Source organism: Eptesicus fuscus, chromosome 22 (assembly GCF_027574615.1).
Source record: "Eptesicus fuscus isolate TK198812 chromosome 22, DD_ASM_mEF_20220401, whole genome shotgun sequence".
Classification (NCBI taxonomy): domain Eukaryota; kingdom Metazoa; phylum Chordata; class Mammalia; order Chiroptera; family Vespertilionidae; genus Eptesicus; species Eptesicus fuscus.
In genome coordinates, this window is record NC_072494.1 from 37,945,140 (window position 1) to 37,970,493 (window position 25,354).

General features: G+C 56.5%; 1 protein-coding gene across 1 annotated transcript; it reads right to left on the reverse strand.

Moving 5' to 3' along the window:
- Positions 1 to 1,091: 1,091 nt before the first annotated feature.
- LOC103297531 (sodium/potassium-transporting ATPase subunit alpha-2) lies at positions 1,092 to 25,194 on the reverse strand. Its single transcript, XM_008154254.3, has 23 exons — positions 25,105 to 25,194; positions 21,398 to 21,502; positions 21,091 to 21,150; positions 19,443 to 19,646; positions 18,859 to 18,972; positions 18,477 to 18,611; positions 17,697 to 17,814; positions 15,751 to 16,019; positions 14,672 to 14,870; positions 14,433 to 14,542; positions 14,145 to 14,279; positions 13,242 to 13,431; positions 12,922 to 13,097; positions 8,353 to 8,489; positions 7,720 to 7,870; positions 7,477 to 7,645; positions 7,120 to 7,274; positions 6,823 to 6,946; positions 6,500 to 6,645; positions 6,166 to 6,296; positions 3,094 to 3,195; positions 2,714 to 2,805; positions 1,092 to 1,809 (listed from the first exon to the last, which is right to left on the reverse strand). The coding sequence occupies exons 1-23, from the start codon at positions 25,114 to 25,116 to the stop codon at positions 1,781 to 1,783; spliced, it is 3,063 nt and encodes a 1,020-aa protein (XP_008152476.1). The 5' UTR covers positions 25,117 to 25,194; the 3' UTR covers positions 1,092 to 1,780.
- Positions 25,195 to 25,354: the final 160 nt, after the last annotated feature.

Sequence of the window (25,354 nt, forward strand, 5' to 3'; positions counted from 1 at the left end):
TAGCCCATGCACTCACAACTTCTAAATGGCGATTCCTAAAGTGCTTGAAAAGGATTGTTTTAGGTAGTCTAAATATGCCACCCTTAGCAATATTGTTTTATGCTCTTAATTTACTAAACAATTGCCTTGTGTATTAATTGTACAAAGAGAAACTTTTGTCCACAGTCAATAAATCTCAAATTAATCAGGCCCAAATTTATGTGGTTTCCCACTTAGTTTTCCAAGCCCAAGGCAATGACACTTATTTCAAGGCACTTCCGATAAAGTAGAACTCCACTGAAATGAAGGAACAGACCTTGGGAGGTGGCTTATGGGCTTGGCCTAGAGTTTGCTTTTTTATGCTTCCCTCCTTTCTGCCTCAGGCCTTCCGTTTTCCTCAGGTGTCTGTCACTTGCTTTGTTCATGTGGGTGTCTCTGCAGGACATGCCCAGTGCCTTAAAGAATGGGCAGAGCTGCCTGCAGAGCAGAAACGCTAGGAGGAGAGGGAGGAAGGGAAGGAACAGTATCTCCCCTAGGAACGGGAAACCAACTGTGGGCACAAGGGGAACGTGGCACAAGGACCATCAGATGAAGGGCATTTGCCTGGGAGGAAGCCCCGCTGACTGCGAGGCCAAAGGCAGGTCCCTCATGCGTTCCCTCTGGCCCAGAGGGCTGACCGTGTTCGTGACCTAAGCTGATTCTGCATGTCCCTTGAAGACAGGAAGGCTCTGGGAACCCCTCCCCCCAATTCCAGCTGTTGGCCAGGGAGCTCCTGGCTTGGCGATGCCTAGGAATAAGGCAGGTTCATCAGCATGGGCGTGAGGGGAGAGGGGCGGGAGGGGCAGGGAATGAACGGGCAGCCAACCCTCTCAGAACAGCGTGGAACTTCCGAGTTCTTAGCATCCAAAGGGCAGGTGTCACCAGGTGCGTGTGATTGAGAGAGCTGGAGCATCGGCGATCAGATGCCTGGGCCTCGTGGACCAAACAGACCGCCAAGCAAGGTCAGTGGGACGCTGGGTGTGGGATCTCAGAGAAACTCCCCATTGCCTTCCGGTCCTGCCTCTGCTGCTACTCTGATGACACTGAACTTGGTCTGCTGGCAGGGCTCTAAACGGTTGGGACACAGAGCTGGAGCCCAGGCGCCTACCTGGAGATGCCAGCTGTCAAATGCACTGATCTCTTTCCTTTCCCCTTGCTGTTTGCCTCCGCCCCCAAACCCTGACCTCTCACTGTCTGCGTCTGCCCAGTCTCCGCCAGAGGTTCCTATCTAGCCGGGACTGGGAGCCAGGCCGGCTTCCCAACCAGCTTCCCTTTCTGGCCTCGACAGGAGGAACCATTTGTGATTTCTGGGTCAGACGGGGAAGCACGGGACAGAGTTGGGCAGGAAGCAAAAGAGGGGTGAAGGGGGGACGTGGGCTGCGGCTGGTGACCTGAGACCGTTGCCTTCCTCCTGGTTAGACATGTTCCTGCCTTTGGAAGTTGGTCTGTTCTAGTGAGAGGTGGGGGCAGAGGGATAGGGAATGGGGAGGCTGGAGTAACCTTCGGTTTCTCATAAAAGCAGACAACACGGTGGAGTGGGATGGGCCAGGGTCTGGGGAGAGTGTCTAATCTGACTGTTCAGAGTTAGGTCTCTGGGGCAATCACCCCAAGCTTATTTACCCACCCACCCCCATTTAGCCTACTAAACTGCCTCATTCTTTCTCCCCAAATCTTCCCCTAAGACCACCCCTCCCCATCACCATCCCTGCAGCCCCTCCAGGGCACCCCATCTTTCCCGTCCTGGTTCTTCTTTCCAGTGTGCTCAGTAGTACGTCTCCTTTTCCACCCAGCCTGTTGGAGAGATTTGGGGGTGGGGGTTGCAAGGTGAGCATACAAAGAGGAGAGGGGCTGGGGTGGTTGAGGCCAGGTGGCTAGGAGCCTGGGGCAGGGGCTGAGGTAAGTGACTGTGGACAGGTGAAAAGGGAGGGGAGAAAACCCAGTGAGCTGGGGCCTTAGATGCTTGGACTTCGCCCAGTAGAGGGAGGGCGTAGAGTCGTTGGGGGTAAAAATGCAAATTCCTGCAGTGGCTCTTCAGGTAACAAATGAGTTTCTAGAGGGGCAGCCACCTAGTGTTGCTGAGCAGAGATGTGGGCAGCTCTTGTAATTTTTTTCAGGAGAAATCAGAAATTTCGATTTTATGTGAGAGCTCCCAAGTTTTAAATATTGGGCAATTAAAAAAGCACACACCTGCGCAAGATTGGCAGGCCAGACCCAACATTATCCACGGACTGTATGTGGCTTATAGGCCATCCGTTTCACCCTCCAGTAAGGGATCAAAATGCTTGTTGGGGAAAAACACACGTGGCTGAAGCCTGGGAGTCAGGAGGCCTTGGTTCTAGGGTCAGCTGTGCTTCATGACCCTGAACAAATAACTCCTCTCCCTGTATCTGTGAAATGTGGAGGTGGGACAGATGGCCCCAGGGCCTTTCTAATTCTGACGTTCTGTGACTCCAGGTGGAAGGTTCGAGGCCTCGGAGACCAAGTGTAAGTTAGGGGGGTGGACCAGAATCTGAGAGAAAGAGGGTGCGGAGAACAGAGTCAACAGTCAGGGCTCTGGGACCTGGGACCCCAGCATCTGCGGGCTCGGAGGAAAGGACGGGGCTCTGTGGTTGGAATGGAGTTTGGGTGGGGATGCCTGGAGGGGTCAGCAGGGGTTGCATCTCCTGGGGGTTGGGTGAGGTGCGGAGGTGCTTACCACCGGGGTATCGCCTCAGGATGAGCTTCCGGACCTCATCATAGATGAAGATGAGGAGGCTGTAGGGGACGGCACAGAACCACCAGGTGACCCTGGAAGCAGCGGAGGACAGTGTTAGGAGCCTCAGAGGCTGGTACAGCAAGGAGGACTGAAATGGACCGGAACGTGGATCCTAGAAGGTGCCCTTTTAGTTTTTACTTGTTTGTTTGTAAGAGAGGAAGGGGGAGAGGGAGAGGGAGATTTGTGGTTCCACTTATTTATGCATTCATTGGTTGACTCTTGTATGCATCCTGACCTGGGATCGAACCTGCAACCTTAGCGTATAGGGCCAGCTGAGCACCCAGCCAGGCTAGTAGCTGCCTTTTTGAAGAAATACTCACTTGAGCGGGTACATACGGAGGGCCACACCCATGCCTGGGCAGTAGGATAGAAAGGCAGCCAGCGCTGTCTCCTCCAGGAGCCCAAAAATCAAAATCTTGTTCCTGGAAAGGCAAAGAAAGGGGGGTTAGGTAGCATCTGAAGGGAGGGCAAGGAGGGAGAGATCAGGGAGCCCTGGTGATGGCGGGGAGAGAGGCAAGAGGAAATGTGGGGGAAAGGTCATCAGTGCATCTTCCTGTGCCCTCTGCAGGCACCCCAGGCGGTGTGTAACTCGAGGAGTTTCTTTCATTGTTATGCTTAGTGATGTCACCCCTTCTTGTTGTCTCTAGCGCATATATTCATTCATTAGATAAATCATTTTACGTGTTGGGTGCTGTGCTCTGTCCTGGAGACACCACGTGCAACATGAGCTTCCTCCTGGAGACTAGGGCCTGCCCTCAGGCAGCTTACAATCTTGTTCTTGCCCCAGGGAAGCGGTCTGTGAACGTGCCATCTCCCCAGCAAGATGCCAGGCAAGCTGCTTCAGTTCAGGCCCCCCCTCCTATGTCTTCTGCACCCTCAGGGTCTCCTGCAGCCCCTGGGAGCTGTGGGTTGTAGATATTCAACAAAGAAGGGAACATTCTCAGAGGGAAGGCTCATTGGAGAGACGGTGCTTAAGGTAGGTTTACTATGTCCGAGCTGAAAAGCAACGTGGGAAGAAACTCTGAGGACAGTTTCTGGAGCCAGTCAGGTGGCATCCAGGCCCGAGCTGCCACTCTCTGGCTCTTGGTGGTAAGTGACGCTTTTTGACTTCTCTGAGCCTCGTGCTCCTTCTGTGTAAGATGGAGATGCTACCTTTTATCATCGGGCTGCTGGGAAAGTCATGGAAAGCTCTCGAACACAGAAGGTGCTCAGCCCTATTGTTGCCCCGCCTTCCCTCACCGTGTGCACGTCCTCTCTTTATGGCTTAAGCCAGCGGTTCCCTCATTAAGGACCCCTTATTTTTTCTTCTAGAAAGGCCACCTTTTAAAAATTGATTTTTGTCTCGCAAGCTGCATTTGTTAATGATTCGTGACTGTATTTCCCCGTTTAAAATTCATTAGACATCCCAGCTTCCAAACAGAACCACGCTAATGCGACCACTATGTTCATGCCTAGGCCTCTGCCAAGCATGGGCCTTCTCACAGGAAGTGCTGGATTTTCATGGAGCTTTGGAACAATGGAAATCGGACCTCGGAGGGCCCGGGGGCCGGGGGCCCCGAGGGCTGAGGCTGCCTGTGCCAGGGGGCCTGTCGGTATAGCACACCCCGGCACCCAGCCTGGCTTTTGTCTCACTTCCATTTGCCCCTCGGTTGGGCTGGGGTTAGCCGGTGGCCTTCACCTTCCCGCGTCCCCCACGCACTCGCTGCTCGGTCAGTCCCAGCCCAGAGCTGCCGTGTCACGGACTCCCTGCTCCGTCCTCGTCTCACCGCACGTTCCCCTTCGTGTTTCGGCGCCTGGGATCGCCTCCCTTCACGGCACCTTTATTCATCACAGGCGGCTCACGCTTCTCTCCCCAGGATCAGAAATCCTACTGGCTTCGCCAGGGTTCCGGCGTCCTTATTACTTCCCTCTTACTGAGACGTTGTGACAAAGCTCACTTGGGGAGCTGCGCTCATCTTTTCCAGTCAAAGAAAATAGAACAGGAGTGATGCCTTCAGCACTTACCACCCTCCGTGCTGCGGTCAGAGTCGTGACTGGTTCCTCACGGGAGCCGGGCTGGGCAGGTGAGCCGCCCGGGTAGCGGCCAAGAGCCTGCGTTCAAAGCTGACCTGCACTGACCCTCACAGCGGGGTGGCCCAGGCCCGTCACGTCATGTACATCGTGGGAGGTCTCGCCCACAAATTGAAAACAACATTCCCTCAAAGAACCATTGTGAGGTTAGACAATGGCTTTGAACCACTTACCTCAGTGACTGGCACATGGGAACTCACACCATATGAAGACATTGAACCTGACCCCGAGCAGCTCAGAAACCCCACAAGGACAACACCATTACCAACAGGACAAGCACTATGAACTAGAGCTACCATGAGTGTAGGTGGGCACAGGAGACCCTGTATTTAAAGCTGTGCAAAGGATGGTGTGGGTGTCACTAGAGTACAGGATGGAGGAAGGAAGGAAGGAAAAAAAAAAAAAGAAGAAGGAAGGAAGGAAAGAAGGAAGGAAGGAAAGATGGTAGCAAGGGAAAAAGGAAAGATGAGAAAATCCTATCTAATAAAAGAATAATATGCAAATTGACCATCACTCCAACACACAAGATGGCTGCCCCCATGTGGTCAAAGATGACTGCTCCCATGTGGACACAAGATGGCCACCAAAAGATGGCCAGCAGGAGAAGGCAGTTGGGAGGGACCAGGCCTGCAAGGGAGGGCAGTTGTGGGTGATCAGGCCAGCAGGGAGGGCAGTTGGGAGGGACCAGGCCTGCAAGGGAGGGCAGTTGGGGGCAATCAAGCCTGCAGGGGAGGGCAGTTAGGGGTGACCAGGCCTGCAGGGGAGGGCAGTTAGGGGCAAACAGGCTGGCAGGGGAGCGGTTAGGCATCAATCAGGCTGGCAGGGGAGGGGTCAGGGGGTGATCAGGCTGGCAGGCAGAAGCAGTTAGGGGCAATCAGGAAGGCAGGCAGGCGAGCAGTTGAGAGCCAGCAGTCCTGGATTGTGAGAGGGATGTCCGACTGCCCGTTTAGGCTAGGATCGGGCCTAAACGGGCAGTCGGACATCCCTCGAGGGGTCCCAGATTGGAGAGGGTGCAGGCTGGGCCGAGAGACACTCCCCACCCCCACCCCCCGTGCACGAATTTCGTGCACCGGGCCTCTAGTATGAAAATAAAAAAGGTGGAAGGAGCCCTTAGCAAAGTCCATTTTAGGAACAAAATAAAACTCATCAGAAATAGTCCTATCACTCCTGCTCGTCTCCTCAGTTTAAAACGTGACGGTGGCTATGCAGCTAGGTGACTAAAGCCTTTGTCCCCAAGCGGAGAGGGACATCATGGAGGTCATGTGCATGGGCCAGGGTCGGGGAGCCGTGGGCGCCCCCGGGCGGTGCTGGGCGGCGCTCACTTCATGCCCTGCTGGAAGACCGAGTTGCGGCGGGTCTTGCAGATGATGAGGTCGGCCCACTGCACGACCACGATGCTGGCGAAGAAGGCCGTGTGGCAGGTGAACTCCACCACCTTCCGCTGCTCGTAGGTCTGCGGGGAGGGTGGGCGGAGAGGCCGCAGCGTGAGAAGGACCAGCGGGACCAGATGCAGCGCCGTTCGGGGGCCACTGTTAGACCCTGGGCTCCCAGTCCCCACCGAGCCCCCCGCCCCAGCTGGCCACACTGGCCGCCTCTGCCAGGCGTCTAGACCCTCCTCTCGTACACACGTGTCCGCACGCACACAGCCCCGCTCACCCACTCCTGCCCGTAGCTGTCCTCCAGGTCATTCGTGGACCGGTCATCCCAGTCGAGGCGGATCCCCAGCAGCCGTGACGGCAGGAAGCCGTTCTCAGCCAGGATCACGAAGTAGGTGAAGAAGCCGCCCAGTGCCTGGATCATCCCTGTGGGTCGTGGGCAAAACGCAGGGCCAGGGTCAGGGGAGGAAGCCAGAGGGGGCCGGCACCGACAGGCCAGAGATGTCTGTCCCTGACCCCGGGGGGAGCGGCCCCTGCCCTGGACCCCCAAAGCCGGGGCACGAATTCTCTGGGTTCCCTCCTGCGCCCAGGGCCCCGCCGCACCGATCTGTCCGTAGGCCATGCTGATGAGCCTCTCGTTCACCAGCTTGTCGGTCTGCGGGTTCCGCGGCTGCCGCTTCATGATGTCACTCTCCGCGGCCTCGTAGGCCAAGGAGATGGCGGGGACCTGTGTGGGGTGGAGAGTGGGGGGGGCAGAGGGCGTCGGAGGGAGCCTGGGGCTTGCCTTCTCTTCAGCCAGCACGGCCTGGTCAGCTGCCCTGGGTCCCTCTCGTTCCACCTGCTGCCCCCGGTGCCCACGTGGTCGCCCGGCCCGTCCCCGCCTCCAGCCCTTGGCCTCACCATGTCCGTGCCCAGGTCGATGCAGAGGATGGTGACGGTGCCCAGCGGCAGGGGGATGTTGACAATGATGAAGAACAGGAAGGGCGTGATCTCAGGGATGTTGCTGGTCAGGGTGTAGGCGATGGATTTCTTCAGGTTGTCAAAGATGAGGCGGCCTGGGGAGATGGCGAGAGCACCGGGCAGCTCAGAGGGACCCTCCCCACCCCTCGCCCTGGAGCGTGGCTGCCCGACTTTCTGGGAGCGGAAGGCTGTGTGTGCGGGAGGCGAGCGGCGCGGCCGATGCCTGGGGGCCGGAGCTGGCCCCGTGGGTGCGGGAAAGGCCCGGGAAGCAGGTGCGCAGGCGGCCGTGGTCCTCACCCTCCTCCACGCCCGTGACGATGGAGGCAAAGTTGTCGTCCAGCAGGATCATGTCGGCCGCCTGCTTGGAGACGTCGGAGCCCGAGATGCCCATGGCTATGCCGATGTCCGCCTTCTTCAGCGCCGGGGAGTCGTTCACCCCGTCGCCCGTCACCGCCACGATGGCTCCCTGGGAGGGGGGACAGCCACGCTGGAGGGGGCCGCTCCTGCGCGGGCCGCCCTGCCCGGGGCCGCCCTGCTCACCTGCCGCTGGCAGCCCTCCACGATGATGAGCTTCTGCTGCGGGGACGTGCGCGCGAAGACGATCTCCGTGTGGTTCCTGAGGATCTCGTCCAGCTGCTCCGACGTCATGTCCTTCAGGTCAGAGCCGTGCACCACACACGCCTTGGCCTCTCTGGAGGGCAGGACAGAGGTGCTGTCCCCGCCTCACCCGGACGCCTCTCCCGGGGCCTCCGGTCTCTCCCAGCCCCCCCCCCCCCCAGCTCAGGGAGCTGTTTTCCTCTCTCTCTCTCTCTCTCTCTCTCTCTCTCTCTCTCTCTCTCTCTCAGAGGAAGTGATGCTAGATCCTCGCCATGCGCATAATCATAGTCCAGTTTCCTGGGCTTGCGCTCATTCCCGCATACGTATTTCATTGCTATAGCCACCCTGCGGTGTAGACAGCTTCTTAATTTTGTAGTCGAGGAAATGGAGGCTCAGAAAGGGACATGTCCAAGGTCACACAGATAAACAGACACAGCTCGGGCACACTCAAGACTGAGGAGCCAGAGCAAAGGCCGGCAAAGGTCCCTGAGGTGCTATCCCGAGTCCCTAGTGCGACTCTGGCACCTGTGGGAGGAATGGGGTGCCTGGGGGCAGGGCGTCCTGCAAAGGCCTCACCTGGGGTTGACTTGACTGACGGGGATGTTGAGCCGGGCTGCAATGTCCTCCACAGTTTCATTGCCCTCCGATATGATGCCCACGCCTTTGGCAATGGCCTTGGCTGTGATTGGGTGGTCCCCGGTCACCATGATCACCTGGCGGGGAGGAGAAAGGAGAAAAGAGAAAGAAGGAGACAGCAGCATTAAACCTGGGCCCCCCACCTTGCCAGCTTATTCCTTTCCCAAAGTCAGGAAAAGGCAGATGGGGGGCTCACAGATCCCAGCTAAAACAATGGGAGTGGAAGTGTGTATGTGAGTGTGTGTGTGTGAGTGTGTGTGTGTGTGTGTGTGTGTGTGTGTGTGTGTGTGTGTGTGTGTGTGTGTGTGTGTGTGTGTGTGTGTGTTCAGATGGTAGGACGGGGGGAGAGACAATGACAAGTTGTGTTCTGGGGATTAGAGATCGTTTGCTTAAATGGAGGAAAGCTGCCATGACAGAATGACATGTTAATGAGGGTCCCTTGGAAGAGAAACCTCCAAGGTTGTTCAGGAGTTTGGAATTCATGGGCTCTGAGACTGTGGGAGCTAGCAGGACCCTTCACAGCTTCCTCCCGTTACCTGTGAGGGAGCAAAGGCTTAGAAAGGGCCAGGATTTGCTCAAGGTCACAGGGAGCCAGAACTAGGATGTGGCTTTCTTAGGGTCCAGTATGATCGCTGCAGGGCATCTAACTGGTCAGATCAGAGTAAGGAGGACAGGGAGACAGCCCTCCCTCCCCGCTCCCCCTGACACTCCTCCATGTGGGGAGAAGGTGAGTCCTGCCCTAAGGGTGGTGGTCACTGCCCTTCAGAATGGATGGAGCTGGGTGGGGAGGGTCGGCATCTGAGAGGCTGGCTGAGAGGCTATTCTAAGCATAAGGTAATCAGAGCTGGACTAGGATATAGCATTTGCATGTGTGGGTTTATGGGGCAAATCACACAGATACTAAGAAGGAGGCCTCTCCAGGCCTCACTGCCTTCTCTTCCACCCCTAACACCCCACTGAAATTGCCCCCCAAGACTACATGTGCCTCCCAATTGAAAACCAATAGCAGATCGTCAAACCTCAGAGGGAAGGCAGGGGAGGATGGGAGGGAGGAGGGTAAGAGGTCAACCAAAGATCTTGTGTGCATGCATGTAAGCATGACCAATGGACACAGACAGTTCGGGGGGCGAGGGCATGTGCTGGGCAGCAGGAGTGGCCAGGGAGAGGTCAATGGGGGCGGGGGGGGAGGAGACATATGCAATACTTTCAACAATAAAGAATTTAAAAGAAAAGAAAGAAAGCCCTAACTGGTTTGGCTCCGTGGATAGAGCATCAGCCTGCAGACTAAAGGGTCCCAGGTTCGATTCCAGTCAAGGGCACATGCTCAGGTTGCAGGCTCAATCCCCAGTAGGGGTGTGCAGATGGCAGCCGATCAATGATTCTCCCACCCCACTGCTAGCCACCTCACCCTCCTCCACGCCCGCCCATGATGTTGGAGGCAAAGTTTGGTTTGGCTCAATGGATAGAGTGTCGGCCTGTAGACTGAAAGGTCCAGGGTTTGATTCTGGTCAAGTCCTCATCCTCCTTGACTCCTCTCAGGCATTTGGCATTGCTCACCACCCTCCTTAGAAATGAATCCTCCCATGGCTTCCATGGACCCTTTGTCCTGGTTCCTCTCCACCCTCTTCATGCACTTTCCCAGCCTCCCCATGGAGGCAGCCAAGGCGAGTAGAAGTGGCTTAGGAGTCAGAAGGCTACCTGAGTGGAAGTGCTGGCTTGCTTCAGCTCTGGGACTTTAGACAAGTGCCTTCACTGAGTCTCAGCACATGGAGAAGATGAGTTCTACCTTTCACGTAGGTCATGAAGAGTATGTGACATTGGTGGATGCCCAACAAATGTTAGCTGTGTCTTAGCGCCCTCTCCCCTCGGTCACTGGTTCCTATTCCTGTACGTGCCCCTAAATGTTGGTGTGGTTTAGGGCTTCATTCTCCTCCTCTTTCTTGACCCGTGCTCTTTTCCTGGGCAATGTTAAGCAGTCCAATTTGTAATTACCCAGAGTTTAACTGGATCAACTCTCCAGTCCTGGCCCTCTCTCTTGAGCTCTAAACCACATTCCAACTTTCTCTGGAACATCTCTCCCTGGGTGTCTTATAGATTCGTTGAATGTAAGGTCAAATTGAGGTCACTATCTCTACTTCCACCACCACCACCACGCCTGCTGCTCTACTCCCGGCCTTAGAAACTATCCCTCTTTCATGCAGGCCCTTTGTCCCCTGTATCTTCCTCTCCTCCCATATCCAGTTTAGTCACCAAGTTCTCACAAGGTTCCTTGAATGTAACGACTCCCTTTGGTCTCTGCCCTTGTTCGGGTCACCGTCCCTTGCCTGAACTATTGCAGTCTCTTCTTGCCTGTCTCCCTGACTTCAGTTCTTCTCCAAATCGAGGCCTTCCTCCATCTAGAAGCTAGAAGTGTCCTGTGACACCTGTGGCTCGCTGTGGACCCCAGGAGAAAGCCCAAGTCTGGCATTTAAGCAAAGTCCTTCCAACTGGCCCTGGCCCGTCTCAGTCTCAATCCCCAGTGCTCCCCTGCCACCTCTCCCTGCCACCCACGCAAATGCCCGGTACAGTCTAACCTCAGAGTACACACTGTTCCCTGCTCTTGACCTGCCTTCCTCTCCCTCGCGGCCTTACAAAACACTTGTCAACCTTCAAGGCCCAGATCAAATATCATGCCCTCTATAAAACATTGTCCAATTCCCTGAGGCAGAATTAACTGCTCCCTGCTGTGGCTGCCCATGGAGGGACTTCCCCAGGCCTCTGTGATGGTTCTGATCATGGCAAGAGGCAGACTAAGGAGCAGGGCAGCGGAGAAGCAGGCCATGCTTGATAGAGCCAACCCACTTCTTACTGGCAGATTTATTTGGGGAAAGCTACGTACCCACTCTAAGTCTCAGCTTGTTTTATTTTGAAACGGGGAAAGTGAAGCCTACCTCAGAGACAGAGTGGCAGGGGGCTCAGAAGCCATGCACAGACACATATATACAGACAAGTCCTCTGGTGTGATGGTTGAGAAATAGCAGACTGCCTCGTTTCAAATCCTGGCCCTACCACTTGTGAAATGGTGTATTCTTGGGCATGCTACTTGTGCCACGGTCCCTCTGTGTGAAAAAAGGGAAAATATTAGGGTCTACTTATAGGGTTGTTATGAAGATTAAATGAGATGTTACAGGTTTAGTGCCTGATTCGTATAAAGTCTTACAAAACAATTGGCTGCTTTTGTTATGAGAGTATCTGACCTATAGTCAGTGCTCAACTACCCTAACTATTGTGATTGTTCTGTGATTAATCAGTTGTAAAGGCATTGGTTTCCCCTGAGAGACCATGAACTCTGGCGGTCAGGCTGTATCTTATTCATCTTTGAATCTCCAGGGCCTAGCGCAGCGCCTGACCCTCAGGAGACGGGTCGAGTTGAACTTACGTGGTAATAGGGGAGACGTTGAGAAAAAGAGGAGGAAGCAATGGCACCTTACCTGGCGAGTCACTAGGTTAAGGGGGGCGTTAAAGTGCTGTATCTATCTTTTTGTTTTGTTTGTTTGTTGTTAATCCTCACCAGAGGATATTTTCTCCATTGCTTTTCAGAGAGTGGAAAGGAGGGAGGAAGGTAAGCAGGGCGGCGGGGGGGGGGGGGGGGGGGGGGGATGGGGGGGAGGGGAGAGAGAAACATTGATATGGGAGAGATACATTGACTGGTTGCCTCCCACTTGCGCCCTGACTGGGAGCAGGGAGCGAACCTGCAGGCCAGTTACATGCCCTTGACCGGGAATCAAACTTGTAGACCCTTCGTTGCACGGGCCAACACGCCAACCACTGAACCACACCAGCCGGGGCTAAATGCTGTATCTGTGTGTGTGTGTGTGTGTGTGTGTGTGTGTGTGTGTGTGTGTGTGTTTAAAGTGAGATATCTTTGAAACAGGAAAGTAAGCTCCACGATGGAAGGGATTTATGTTGGTTTGTTTGTTGATCTCCAGCACCTTGAACAGGGCCTGGTCCATAGTTGGTAAACGGCAAATATTTGTTAAATGCAGCACCAAGGAGGGAGTGGCCCTTGAGAAGCCATTACAGCTGGACCAGGAAACATGGGAGAGGGTGCTAAGGGGAATGAGTGCTGGAGCCAGTCTGCAGGGTTCTGGGGGGTCAGTGAGTGGGTGCAGACTGGAGCCTGCTAACCCCATCCCAAATGGCTAGGAACAGTGGGCAGTAGTTGGGAGGGGCAGGACACCACATCCCCAAGATAGGGGTGCCCTATCAGCTTGCCATCAGAACAGAATGAGCCATGCCAGGGAGAGGGAGGTTCGATGCGGGAGACTGGGTACTCGGAGCACAGGGGACAAGAAGGGTGAGCTCTCCGAGGCAGGGGCCGACCTTTCCTTGCCGATGACAGCCGCCCCTCTCAATCAGTGAGGAAAAGCTCGCCAGGGGCTTGGGCGTCCCCAGGCCAATAGCCCCTGCCGTCACGTGACCTTCAGAGGGTGGAAGGGGAGGGGGGAGGGGAAGAAGCGAGGCCAGTACCTTGATGCCTGCACTCCGACACTTGCCCACAGCGTCAGGCACAGCAGCCCGGGGAGGGTCGATCATGGACATGAGCCCCACGAAGCAGAGCTTCTCCGTGGGAAAGTTCAGTTCCTCTGTGTCGAATTTGAAGCCACGAGGAAACTTTCCGGAGGGCAGATTCAGTTGACAGAACCCTGAAGGGGGGCGGTGGGGGCGCAGAAGGGAGGATTGAGAGCAGCAAGGTGGCTGCCTGAACACCCCTAAAGCTCCTCATCCTAGGGAAGCCACTGAGGCCTGGGAATCCCTCTCAGCCCTGCTCCCTGCTTCTGGACCCTCACCCAGCACTCGCTCGCCAAGTCCTCCCAGCTCCATGTAGGCGTTCTGAAAGGCGTCTTGCATCTCCTTGTCCAGCGGGATCTCCTTGCCCTGCACCAGGATGGAGGAGCACCGATCCAGGATGCGCTCCGGGGCCCCCTTCATCACCAGCACGTGGCTCTGGGGGCTGTCCTCTCGCTCGTGGATGGACAGCTGGAGAGAGGATGGGCAGTGACAGAGGGGGCCATAATTGTCTTATTAGCCCCAATGCCCAGCACGGGGCCTGGCACAGGGCAGAGGCTGGTAAGACACCCTCCCTTAACAAAACTACCTCTGACTCATCAACCCTTGTCGGCATAGGGACAGTTTTTGTGGGTGGAGAGATGTTTGAAACAAAAGTCCCAACCCTGTAACCTGAGAGTCACCTTCCTAGGACATGCATTGACTCAGCAAATGTTTATGAAGATCGCTTAAGACAGGCCTTGTGCCTGGGCTAGATGGCTGTGTTGTCAGCATTTCCCACCACTAAACTGGCCTCGGTGGGGCTTTACCCACACGGGACGCAGCTGAGACTGTGTCACTGGCATTTCCCAGGTGCCTGCAGGTGGAGGGGTACGCTAAGGGAACTTCAGAAGTATGTTTCCACTGAGCGTGATGGAAGGGTTGAGACACTGGGGCCAGAGGATGGGGAGCTCTTGGGAGAAGAGTCAAGAGGGTGGGAGGAATGAAGGAACGGAGGTCGGGAGCGAAGGGGTGATGGCGACCAGACATGAGGTCATCCGAGTCGCCCTGGGGAATCAGGCAGGGGTGAGAGGACACGACGCCCAGATGCCTCCCCTTCTCATGGTGATGACTCCCCCTTGGCTTTGTGCACCCCCTCACTTCTGTCCCTCCCATCCCCCCCCGTCCCAGTTCCCTGACCAGACCTGGTACTTGTTGGTGGAGTTGAAAGGAATCTCCGCCACCTTGGGGTTCCTGTCCCTCATCTTCCTCACAGAGCCGCAGGACAGCTCAATGCACTTGAGCAGAGCTGACTCAGAGGCGTCACCAGCTGTGTCGCGCTGCCAGGAGAGAAGTCAGTGTTACAGGGGGGCCAGAGAAGGATGGAGTACCAAGAGGAGAGGCCATGAAACCTTGGAGGCCACCACAGGGCATGAGGGGAAGCTGGGCATCAGCAAAGGGCACAGGCCGTGGAGACGGCCCTGACCCCCTACCTTAGACACAGAGATGTTCTCCTGCCCGCCCTTGAAGACGGCACGGTTGCAGAGGCCAGCAATCCGAGACAGGGCCGTCCACGTCGCGGATCGCTTGTCAAATGTGGCCCCTGGGAGAACATGAGGGAGAACCAGGAGCTTGGTTCCCCTTGAGAGCTCTTATCTCTCTCCACCCACTCCCCCACCCAGTGTCCTGGACATCTGCCAGACCCCTTCACCCCTCCGGGCTGCCCAATCACCAGACTGGTCTTCGGTGGTGTCAGCCTCATGAATCTGGTTGTCGAACCACATATGGGCGACGGTCATGCGGTTCTGGGTGAGGGTGCCCGTCTTGTCAGAGCAGATGGTGGAGGTGGAGCCCAGCGTCTCCACCGCCTCCAGGTTCTTCACCAGGCAGTTCTTCCTCGCCATGCGCTTGGCTGTCAGCGTCAGGCACACCTGGTAGAAGGAGAGGAGGGTACAAAGAGGGCCAAGCCTGAGCCGGCGATGTCTATGACCTTCCCCCAGAGCATGGGCTCTACCCCTCATCCCTTGATCCTACTCTACCAACAGGAGGGGGACCTAGGTGTGAGCAGTTGAACCGAGATCATGGGTGTATATTTAGGTGAAATGTCCTGTACGGAGTTGAAGGCATTTGTCTAGCGCTCCAGAGCGGGCCAGAGCAGAGCTGGGCGAGGGGGTGTGAGAGTCACCCCCACGGAATGGGCAGTGGCAACTGGGCTCACTGAAGCGTGTAAGGAGGAGAGCAGAGAGCTGAGGCCTGAGACTCAGTTTTGGGGAGAAGGAGAGGACCCTGCCGGGGACCGAGGAGAGGAGAACCAGGGTAGTGACATGTCACAGTCCTCAGTGAAGGAGAGGATCCCGGCAGGTGGACAGAAGGGTTCCTTTCAGCAGCAGAGCTGAGCATAGGAGCTGAGGAAAGGCCTCTGGGTTCGCCAGGTGCTCACTGGTGACCTTTGAGAGAGCGTTTACAGAGGAGTGTTGGCCAAGGTCTGGACGACAGGGGCAGATGAGCAGCACATGGGTGGTGAGAAGAGGTGACGATGGGTGGTGAGAAGAGGTGACGATGACAAGCTGTGGGAGAGAGACTGCCTGCCAAAGTATAGCCCAACCGGAGATTTTTCAGACTCAACCTCTGAGCCTGGCATTAAATGACCTTTTTCGGACTCACCCTTTAAGCCAGGTATTAAATGAGAATCTGATATGTGATTTTAAGGGCTGGCAGTGAAAAAATTGCTGAGGAGCCACAAGCCTCTATCACTGTTGAGGCAAAGGGCAACAAGACCCACCCCTGGTGGCACCTCCCCCGGCCACTCACAGTGACGGTGGCCAGCAGCCCCTCAGGCACGTTGGCCACGATGATGCCGATGAGGAAGATGACTGCCTCCAGCCAGCTGTAGCCCAGGATGAGGGACAGCACAAAGAAGGAGATGCCCAGAAACACAGCCACCCCTGTGATCAGCTGGATGAAGTGCTCAATCTCCATGGCAATAGGGGTCCGCCCAACCTCCAGGCCCGAGGCCAGGGTGGCTATGCGGCCCATCACCGTCCGGTCACCGGTGGCAATCACGATGCCTCTGGCAGTGCCTGCAACACAGGAAGAGACACCAGGCTGGGTGCCTCGGGTCCCAGGATCTGTGTCCTGTCCTACTTCCTGAGGAAGGAAATCCATCCCGGGGTAAATGGACCCAAGACTCTGCTCCCGGAGTTCCAGTAGATTGTACCTCCCGGGGCTCTCCCTTCTTGCCCACATCGCCAACCCCCAGCTCAGTGCAACAGCAAATTATTTTCTCTTACACTTGGGCCTGTGGAAAAGGCTTGCAAATAAACTCGAAGTTCAAACTGAGGAGATTCAATAAGTGAAACAAAAATACTGCCTGCAGTACTTCAGTAAAATCAATCTCCTACATACTACCCACAAGTAGATGATGAACACAAAGTACGGCACTTATTATGGATTTTCCATGTAGACTTAAGATTTTTCTTTCTCAACATTAGGCATGAATCCCATAAAAGAAGCTAGGCCATTACTGACCCTCAAGTAGACATTAAAGGGGCCTCTAGGGGAGGAGGGATGGGGCAGTGGGAAGAGCATGCATGTTGGAGTCAGCCAAACCTGAGCTTGAATCCTTGTTTGAGTTCCTACCTAGGGACTGTTTTAACAAGTAAATCAGATTGTGCTGTAATACCTAGACCAGTGCTGAGCACATAGTAGGCACTCATTAAATGTTAGTTCCATTCATTTCCTATACTTTCTTCAAGGCCAATTTTAGAGCAAGCAATGGAAATATTTTACTAAGCATGTTTAACATGTGTGGAAAATGTAGAGCAAACTTCAGAATCTCAGCACATGAAAAAGTTAGGAAACTTAATGTGTGGTGACTTTCATTATAATTCCAACTTGCTGAAACAGGGGAGAAGCCCAGAAAAACGCGTCCACTGAAGGGAAATGACCGATATACAGAGAGAGGTGTGGGGGCAGGAAAGCTCTCCTGTGGCTCACGTTCTGAGACCCACGGCAGAGTCGGGCCTCTTTCTCCCACCAGCTCCTGCCCGCTCCGCCCCCTCCGAGTCAGCCCTGACTCATTGGCCTTTGGTCATCTCTAGAACCCAGAACAGGGATGGGGCAACCTGGGAAGCCTGGGCATGACAATTTCTCTGGGTGAAGCACAGTCCTACAGCCTGAGGAAGAGCCCAAGTATCCACCTGGCTTGGAAGCTTTCCTGCCCCTCCCCCAGCCTGGGGCTCTGGTCAAAGCAAGGGCCAGAGATGGAGGCAGCAAGTCCCAAACCCAGGAGAAACAGAAGCCTTCAGCCAAGCCAAAGACATTCAAGAGTTAAGGCTGGCTTGGGACGTGTGTACTTGTGAGTGTGTGATGTGTGTGCATGTGTGTATGATGTGTGAGTGTCAGAGTGTGTAAATGTGAGCGTGTGTGGTAGGGGTGGGGGAACTTGGCCAAGAACTAAAGGCTTTGGAATCCACTCAGTGTTACGGTGGACAGAGCAGAGATCTTTCTGTGGGGAGAGGACTTTTCCATGGAGTTGTGCCATCCCAGCCAATACCCTGCTCTCTGGAGGGGGTGGGGGGAGTTATTTCTGTAATCTTCAGGGATCCCCATCCCCAAGTCCTCAGGGCCCTCCTCTTTAGCAGGGTTTTTGATGAGTAAGTACAGCCACAGCCCCCAATCCTGCTGGGGGTTCAGGATTCAGACTCCTCCCTCCGTGGGTGCTGGGATGAGGGGCCCCCACCAGGCTGGCCTCTCACCTTCCACACAGTTGGTAGAGAAGAAACAGATATTGCGGGTCTCCAGGGGGTTCTCATGGGTAAACTCAGGGGAGCGGGTCTGGGGCTCTGACTCCCCAGTTAGGGATGAGTTGTCCACCTGGGGAGGAAGCAGGGAGGGTGTAGTCATCAGCCTGGCAGACGCACTTGTGCACACACAGCTGTCTTCCGACTCCAACTGCACTCCATCTCCATGACACGAGGGACAAAACTACACTTGTCCTCATCACATATTTATAGCGTTGCTCAGCTATTGTCCCTGCGCTGGTTTGGAATCCTAGCTCCTGCGAAATTCGAATGTGACCTTGGGCTTAAGTAACCGTCCACTGATCTGTAGAATGGGGGATGTAATCAGAATCTATGCCTTGCACAACCACAGGGGGTGCCATCAGCACTGTAGTCTGTGAAAATGGCACTGCCTAGTGTGGCCACATACAACACCCCTGCATGATTAGACCATTCTCACAGAGTTGAATTCCATGGCATATGTGAATGCATGTAAAACATGTGACAATAACGGGGACTCAATACAAGGTGGCTGTAAAGGCGATATCAAAGACACACCTAGGGCACAGAGCGGTCATCACACACAGATACACGGAGACAACGCCTAAGCACTATCAGGTGCAGCTGGGAGGTATGGGGTAGGCGCTGGCATTTGGATCTGGCTCTTCCAGTCTTCAAACCTCTACCTGGGCCCCTCTCAGCTCTGTACAGCCTTCTTCTTAGACCCAGCCAGTTGCCCTGGCACGGCCTGCTCACCTTACAGCCGTGAGAAGAGATGATCCGGAGGTCAGCAGGTACACGGTCTCCACCCTTCACCTCCACCAGGTCGCCCACCACCACCTCCTCCGCGTTGATCTGCATCTTCTCACCCTCCCGCACTACGAGGGCTTGCTGTGGGGAGGCCATGGGCATCTCATGAAGTCTCTACCCCTACTTTTCCTCCTCCTGCTTTCCCCCCTCTCCTTCAACCCCACTGAGGAGCGGGAGAAGCCCTTAGCAGCAAAACTAGGTCCTGGGGTAGAGACTAGAGGGACTTTTTGTCCAAGCCTACCATCTCAGAACACAGAGTTGAGAAGGGATGAGCTGGACCCGCCCAGAAACCTTAGGTCTCAGCCCAGAGCCCAGCCTGGCCGTCTACCTGCGGGACCATGTTCTTGAAGGAATCCATGATCTTGGAGCTCTTGGCCTCTTGGTAGTAGGAGAAGCAGCCAGTGACGATGACCACGGCTGCCAGCACCACGCCCAGATATAGCTGGCAAGGAGACAGGGTTTGAGAGACCTGCCCGCCTCTCAACCCCAAAGCGGCAACTGCCACGTGGGACAAGCTACCTTTGTCTGTGACTGGAAGTGAAAATGGTCGAGGAAAGCCCTTCTCTCTGATTCCCCCCTCAGTCTTCCAGTCCCCAACCTCCTGAGGCTGGAAGGCCTGGTGAGAGCCTTAGGGAGTTCCCAGGACTGGGTCTTCTCTAGGGTGTGAAGACTGAGGGGTGGCAGATAAGCCCCCTTAAGTGTAAAGGAACAGAGAGGGGCTTCCTCCTTCTTGAGTGATTGTGTGTCTGTGTGTGTTGGGGTGCGTGTAGATATGTATAGCAGCCTCACCCATTTTCAGCCTAAAGAGCCCTGTGACGTGAGGGTCTTGTTCCCTGCCCCCCAGCTAGACTGGAGATCCGGGTTGGAGGACAGAGCCATGGGCTGGCCCAGGGGTCAGGCATTGCAGCTCACATTGTCGTTGGATGGTTCATCTTCCATGGCAGCCTGGATGCCATAGGCCAGGAAGCAGAGGATGGCCCCAATCCACAGGAGGATGGAGAAGCCCCCGAAAAGCTGGCGACAGAACTTGACCCACTCAGGGGTTGTTGGGGGCGGGGTGAGGGCGTTGGGCCCATCCCGGGCCAGAATGTCCTGGGCCCGCTGGTTGGTGAGGCCCTGAGGGAGGCAAGGAGAAGGGTGGGAATTTGCATCCAGAACCCATCTGGCCCCTCCCCACTTCCCACCAGCTAGTTGGCAGGGAGTAACGCCCAGGTGGAGAGGAAAGCCCACCTGGTTGGAAGGGCTGAGGGGCCAGAGGAGAGGCCACGTGAAGGAGGTGGGGTTTGCAATGGGTGTCAGAGGCCCTGAGGGCGAGGAGGATTTTAATGTGGCCCCTTCTCTGGTCATCATCGGATGGAGACACATTCGGGGCCACGATAATCTCCTCGGGAGGCAGCCTGGCTGAGGCTCACTGGAAAGTCTTCTCAATTGGTTCCTCCCCTCCCCACCCCCATCTCTCTTCCTCCAGATTCCCCACATCACCAAGGAATATTTTTGTTTATTACACCAAGGACTTAAGAAGAGTCCTACATCATTGACGATCAACGTCGCTCAGCTTCAGCAATCACCCATCGCTTTCCCCAGAAAGCCCTGCCTGGCCCTGCTCCCCCGGCCCAGGCTGCCTCAGACGCCCCTCTCTGCGTCCATTACATCCTAGGCATGATTCCAGAGCTGCGCCGCCACGTGGAAATCTAGGCATTCCTCTTGGCTACCAGACTTTGAGATCCTTGAAGGCAGAGGACACTTTTTACTTATCTTTCTATCTGTCCACTCTGTTATTTAATAAATGTGTACGAATGCCAGGCTCTATTATCAGCTCTGTCCAGAGATGGACAAGACCCACAGAGTCCTTGCTTTGCGGAGCTTATGATCTAGGGAGGTGACACACAATCGATGTTACTGCCCGAGAGTGGAAGTGTGACTAAGGGAAATGAGGCAAAGCAATGGGGGCATGGAATTGTCAAAAGGGCAATCATGGAGGGCCTGCAGGAGGAGGCCACACTACCATATTTTTCATTAACGATGTTTTTCTTTTTCGAAGTGATGGGCTTGGCAATCTGACCGCGCCGCTTGCTATGGATGTGACCTTGGGAAGCTGCGCTGCTCCTCTGAGTCTCCTTGCTCTAAGAAAGAGGTCCACAGCACCTATCTCTCAAGGTCGCAAGGATTAGAAACATGTATGTAAAACATACATACATAGCAGGGCCCCAACATGCCACTGTCAGAATAGCAATAGGTCACTCCACAATTTCATGTATGTCAGTACCACGAGAGACCGTGCCTCACTGAAGCTGCTTGAGGGAGAGAGAGCCCTGCCTGGGGGCCCTCGGGGCCTGGGTCCCCAGGATCCTGGCTTTAAAGGGTGGGTACACAGGAAAAGGGCTCGAGACTAGGAAGCAGGGCATCTGGGTTCTTGTTCTGATTGTGCCACCAATTAGTCACCGGGCCTCGGTTTCCCCATCTGTAAAATGGGTTGGATTACAGGTGGACGGTCCCTGGCACCTGCTGCTGCTGCGTGGTTCTCTCACCTCTTCGGTGTCCTCCCAGCCCCTCCCCTCACCTTGGACAGGTCCACTTGGTACTTGCGGCCCAGCTCATCCAAGGACAGCTTGTGGTCATCCTGGGGATGGAAACGGAATTGCTGTGAGGAGGGAGGCTGAGTGTGCGTGTTCAGAATGTATGTGAGGTCAATGAGAGGCCCAGAGGTGAGGCAAGGAGCATGGGGTGGGGGTGGGGAGGAGGGAGGATGGGGGGGCAGAGGGAAGATGGGGGGTGAAGGAAGATGGGGGGCATGAGCTTCTCTGAGTGCGGCAGGCTGCAGGGCAGCTCTCCTAACATGGGTCCCCACGCCGGGCTGTGGGCCTCACCATGGCCACCTCCTTTTTCAGCTCGTCCAGCTCCCTCTCCTTCTGCTTCTTCTTGCCGCCTCCATTCTCTGCAGTGGTGGCTGCAGGCGAGGACTCGCGTCCGGCCTGCGGGAGGGAGGGAGGGAGAGCCCAGAGCGTCGGGAGGCCAGGCTGAGCCTCTATTCCCACCTGACAGCAGGGAGCCCAGGCCTGGGGAGTGGGGGCCGTGGGTTCAAAGCAGCGATGCTCCAGTGGCGGAAACGGGGGGTGAGGGTGGAGGGAACCCCAGGCCCTTCGTTTGCAAACTGTTGACAGAGACCCGGGCTCTGTGTTTGGATTTCGGGGAAGACCGAGGGGCTCAGGACTCAGGAGCACACTCTCAGCTGATGGTAGCTGGGCTTCGGAGGAAAAGTCTAAAACTGAACTTCACGTAGCTCTTAGGCCCACGCATTCTTGGGTTCTCGTGTGAAGTCGGAGACACATTTTACAGGCGCCTCATGAGGCCGCCACGTTCCCTTTCCTCTTCAGCACCTGAGGCCTCCACCAGGCGGCCGGGCTCGCGGGGATCCCGGGGGAGAGGGTAGGAACCTCCCCCCCCCCCCCGCCTCTGTGCGAGGTGTCCGGGATGCGCTTTTCTGTGCTGTGGTGTGGTTTGTTTTTTTCCCCGTAGGAAGCGGTGCCTGGGTGGGATTTATGGCTAAGGTGTTTGCCTTTTTAGGAAGTCCGGTGCATTTTTAAAGTCACCTTTCCTTTTAGAGAAGTTTTACGTTCACAGCAAAATTGAGCAGAAAGTACAGAGCGTTTCCCATAGATCCCTGTCCCCACAGTGTGGTCTCCCCCCCCCCCCCCCCCCGCTTCCCCGCCAGAGTGGCTCACTTGTTTCAGTCTGTGAGTCTCCCTGAGGGCTCACGCTCGCTGGTGCACATTCTAGAAATGTGTAAGGGTCTGGACAAATGTGCAGTGACGTGTGTCCACCTCACGGCACCATACAGAGTGGTTTCACGGTCTCAGAAAACTTTGGTGGCCGGGAGAGAGCCGTGTGTCCATCAGTCAGGACAATACCAGGAATGCGCAGTTGCCCTGATCGTAGACTGGGAATCCGGGCCCTGGAGGGAGGCGTCTGACCAGGGGCATCAGGGTGAGAGGAGGTGGGCAGCGAGAGTGGAGAGTGGACAGCCTGGTCCCATAGACGCTAAAGTTTGCATTGTCTCCAAGCGAAATGTCAATGAGACTGAAGCAGCCCTGGGTGTGTGTGTGGGGCGGGGGGGGGGGGGGGGGGGGGGGGGTGGGGGGGGGCGGGGCGGGCCCGGAGGGCTGCCTCCCTCCCCCAGGTGACTTAGGAGAGTCCATTGGATGAAATGAAATGCTTTGGATCCACAAACTCTGTCCTTGGTGGGAAGGGCTGAGAAGTGGATGAAAGGGAATGGCTGGCCAGGCAGGTCTCCCTGTGGCCCCAGGAGCTTAGTGAGGCCCCTAGAGCTCCAGGGGCAGGAAGGAGGGGGGGGGGGGGCGCACAGAGCAGGGTGCCCCTGGGGCTGAGGAGCAGGGCCTGAGGGTTTCTGCACATTCAGATGTAAAATAAAGTCCAAGAAGCTCTGAATCCAATGGATGGTTTTTAAATAATTGCCAGCCCACGGGCAGGCGTTGGGCACGTCGGGTGGTGGCTGGGCACGGGCCCACGCAGCACCCCTTCCCTTAGCTCTCCCCCTGTCCTCCTGGCTCAGAGCTTGGGACACTCGGCCCTTCCCCCTCCCCCTGCCCTGGCAAGGATCTCAGCCTCTGTTGCCAGGAGCCTGTGGAGATTTGGGGCCAGCGGGCTGCCTAGGCAAGAAAGAGAGAGAGGAAGCAAGGACCCCCCCCTCCCTCCACCTCTCCAGCCTGTTCTTCCCTCCCCCACCCACAAGTCCCCGTCTGGGGCTTGAATGCTCACAGAGAACAGAGAGTTCTTTCTGAGAAAGCCAGAGGCTGGGACGGAGGGGGAAGCTGGAAGTCGGCCACTGCTCCCCCCACCCCAGCCTCTCGTGGCAGCTGGAGTGGTGGGTTCCCTCCCACCACGCTGTCCCTTCCTCCAGCTCCCACGTTGCCCTTCACAGCCATGGGTGATGGGTGACCGGCCTTGCTCTGGAGGGAAGGTGCAGGGCAGAGGGACAGAGACGAGGTGGACCCCAGTGCGAGGATGTGGGCAGGGGGTGCTTTGTGTCCTCAGGAGTCTCCTGGCGGCTGGACTCCTAGCTCCAGCCCCAAGTCCCCCCACTTCACCCATCCTCAGTCCAAGCAGAACTGGATCAGCTCCCCGACTTGCCACTCGGGGTAGCAGGGGAGGGAACATCCATGCTGGGGAGGGGGAGAGGGGCACAGTCCCCAAGCAGCTAGGGTCCCTGAAAAAGTCAAGGTCAAATGGCTTTGCAGGCAGGACCTCTTGTGCTGGGTCCACCCTGTTTTAAGGCAGCCTCTCTTCCCACGGTTGAAACCTCGTCCTCCATGGAGCCCCACTGCAGAGACAGCTCCTCACAGACCCCCCCGCCCCCCCGCACACACACACAGGGGCACCGATGCCCACACAGGCTTGGAGGTCTGCACGCTCTCAGATTTGCTGCTGAGATGCAAACACAGGTGCTCATCCATGAATGTGTCTCAACTCCAGCCCATGGAGAGCAGGCACGTGTGCGCATGTGCGCGCAAACACACACACACACACACACACACACACACACACACACACACACACACGTTCTATTTATGGTTCCCACCCTAGCTCAGGAACCCTGGTGTCCAAGCTTAGAGTTTTTCCAGCTGCTAAACGCAGTGCAATAACAAGTCCTTGCCTGACCCCTCCGGGGCCCAGAAACTGCCCCAGTCCCACAGGCCCCCCTGCCCTCAGCACCCCCACGGCTCCCGGTGCCCTTTCCCTCTGTGCCCGGCATTGCACAAAAGGAAAGCCGGCGCCGTGTGAAGAGATTTCATTTCCAAGAACCAAGGCCGGGTGCCTGCCCCCACCCCCCAGTCATGGCTGTTAACCTTCCCCTTGGCATGCCCAGGGCTGCAGGGTATCCCTGGCAGGGCGGACGGGGCAGGAGACCGGGCAGGCAGCTCTCACCAGCCTCTGGGAAAGTCCCCCAAGCCCAAGGCCCAGGCAATGCTGCCAGGAGACGTGGAGGGGTGCTGGCCTGGGGCCTGGGGACATCACCTCCCTCCCCACACCCTCCCCAGCTGTCCGGGAGCTCAGGCGCCTGCAGTGGTGTCCGGAGCTGCCTGGTGACTCAGGAGCAGTTGCCCCTCTTCAACCTCAAATCGGACCTCCATCCTCTCAGGCTGGGGCTCCCAGGGAAATGAAGATTTGCAGGAGCAGGAGCCGGGGAGGCGGGAGGACGGACAGTGCCAGATACCCCTTCGCCGGGAGGCCCGGGGATGTGGTGAGAGGGGGGGCGAGCCGAGCCAGAAATGGACAGAGATGCGATGCAGACGCGCTGGAGGGAGAGCTGGAGGGCTGGGGCTAGTCACGGGCGGGCGGGGTGCCGGAGAGGCGCGCTCCTGGGCAGGGGAGCAGCGGTCTGTGCGTGCCTTTGCCGCCAGGGCACTGTGAGTCCCAAGTTCAAGCCACCCAGCCGGCCAGCTTCTCTCTGCCCCTCCCTCCACGTCCCATCCCGCCTCACTTTCCCTCTAGTCTCAGCCTCCAGAGAGCCCGTCTCTCTCGCACGGAGCCGCCCCTGCTCTCTGGGAGTACTCACCCCACGGCCCATCTTGGGGCAGAGTGGCTGAGGGGTGTAGACTGGAGAGGTTAGCAGGAGACTTCACAGGCCACTCCGCAGCCTGGGGACGGCCAGAGACCCAGCAGCCAGACAGATGACCAGCACCAGGGTAGCTTTAAATAGGTCCCTCTCCCCCTCGCCCCCGCCCTCCCCTCCTCTGGAAAGAGACGTTTGTTGAAACAGGATCCCTGAGGACTCCTCCCCTCCCGCCCCTAAAGCAACTGGCAGT

Coding starts and splice junctions, on each gene's coding strand:
- LOC103297531 (XM_008154254.3), bottom strand. Junction 14,871..15,750: donor GGCTGCTGGCCACCGTCACT/GTGAGTGGCCGG, acceptor TCCTTCTACCAG/GTGTGCCTGACGCTGACAGC. Junction 2,806..3,093: donor CTCCGTATGTACCCGCTCAA/GTGAGTATTTCT, acceptor CGCTGCTTCCAG/GGTCACCTGGTGGTTCTGTG.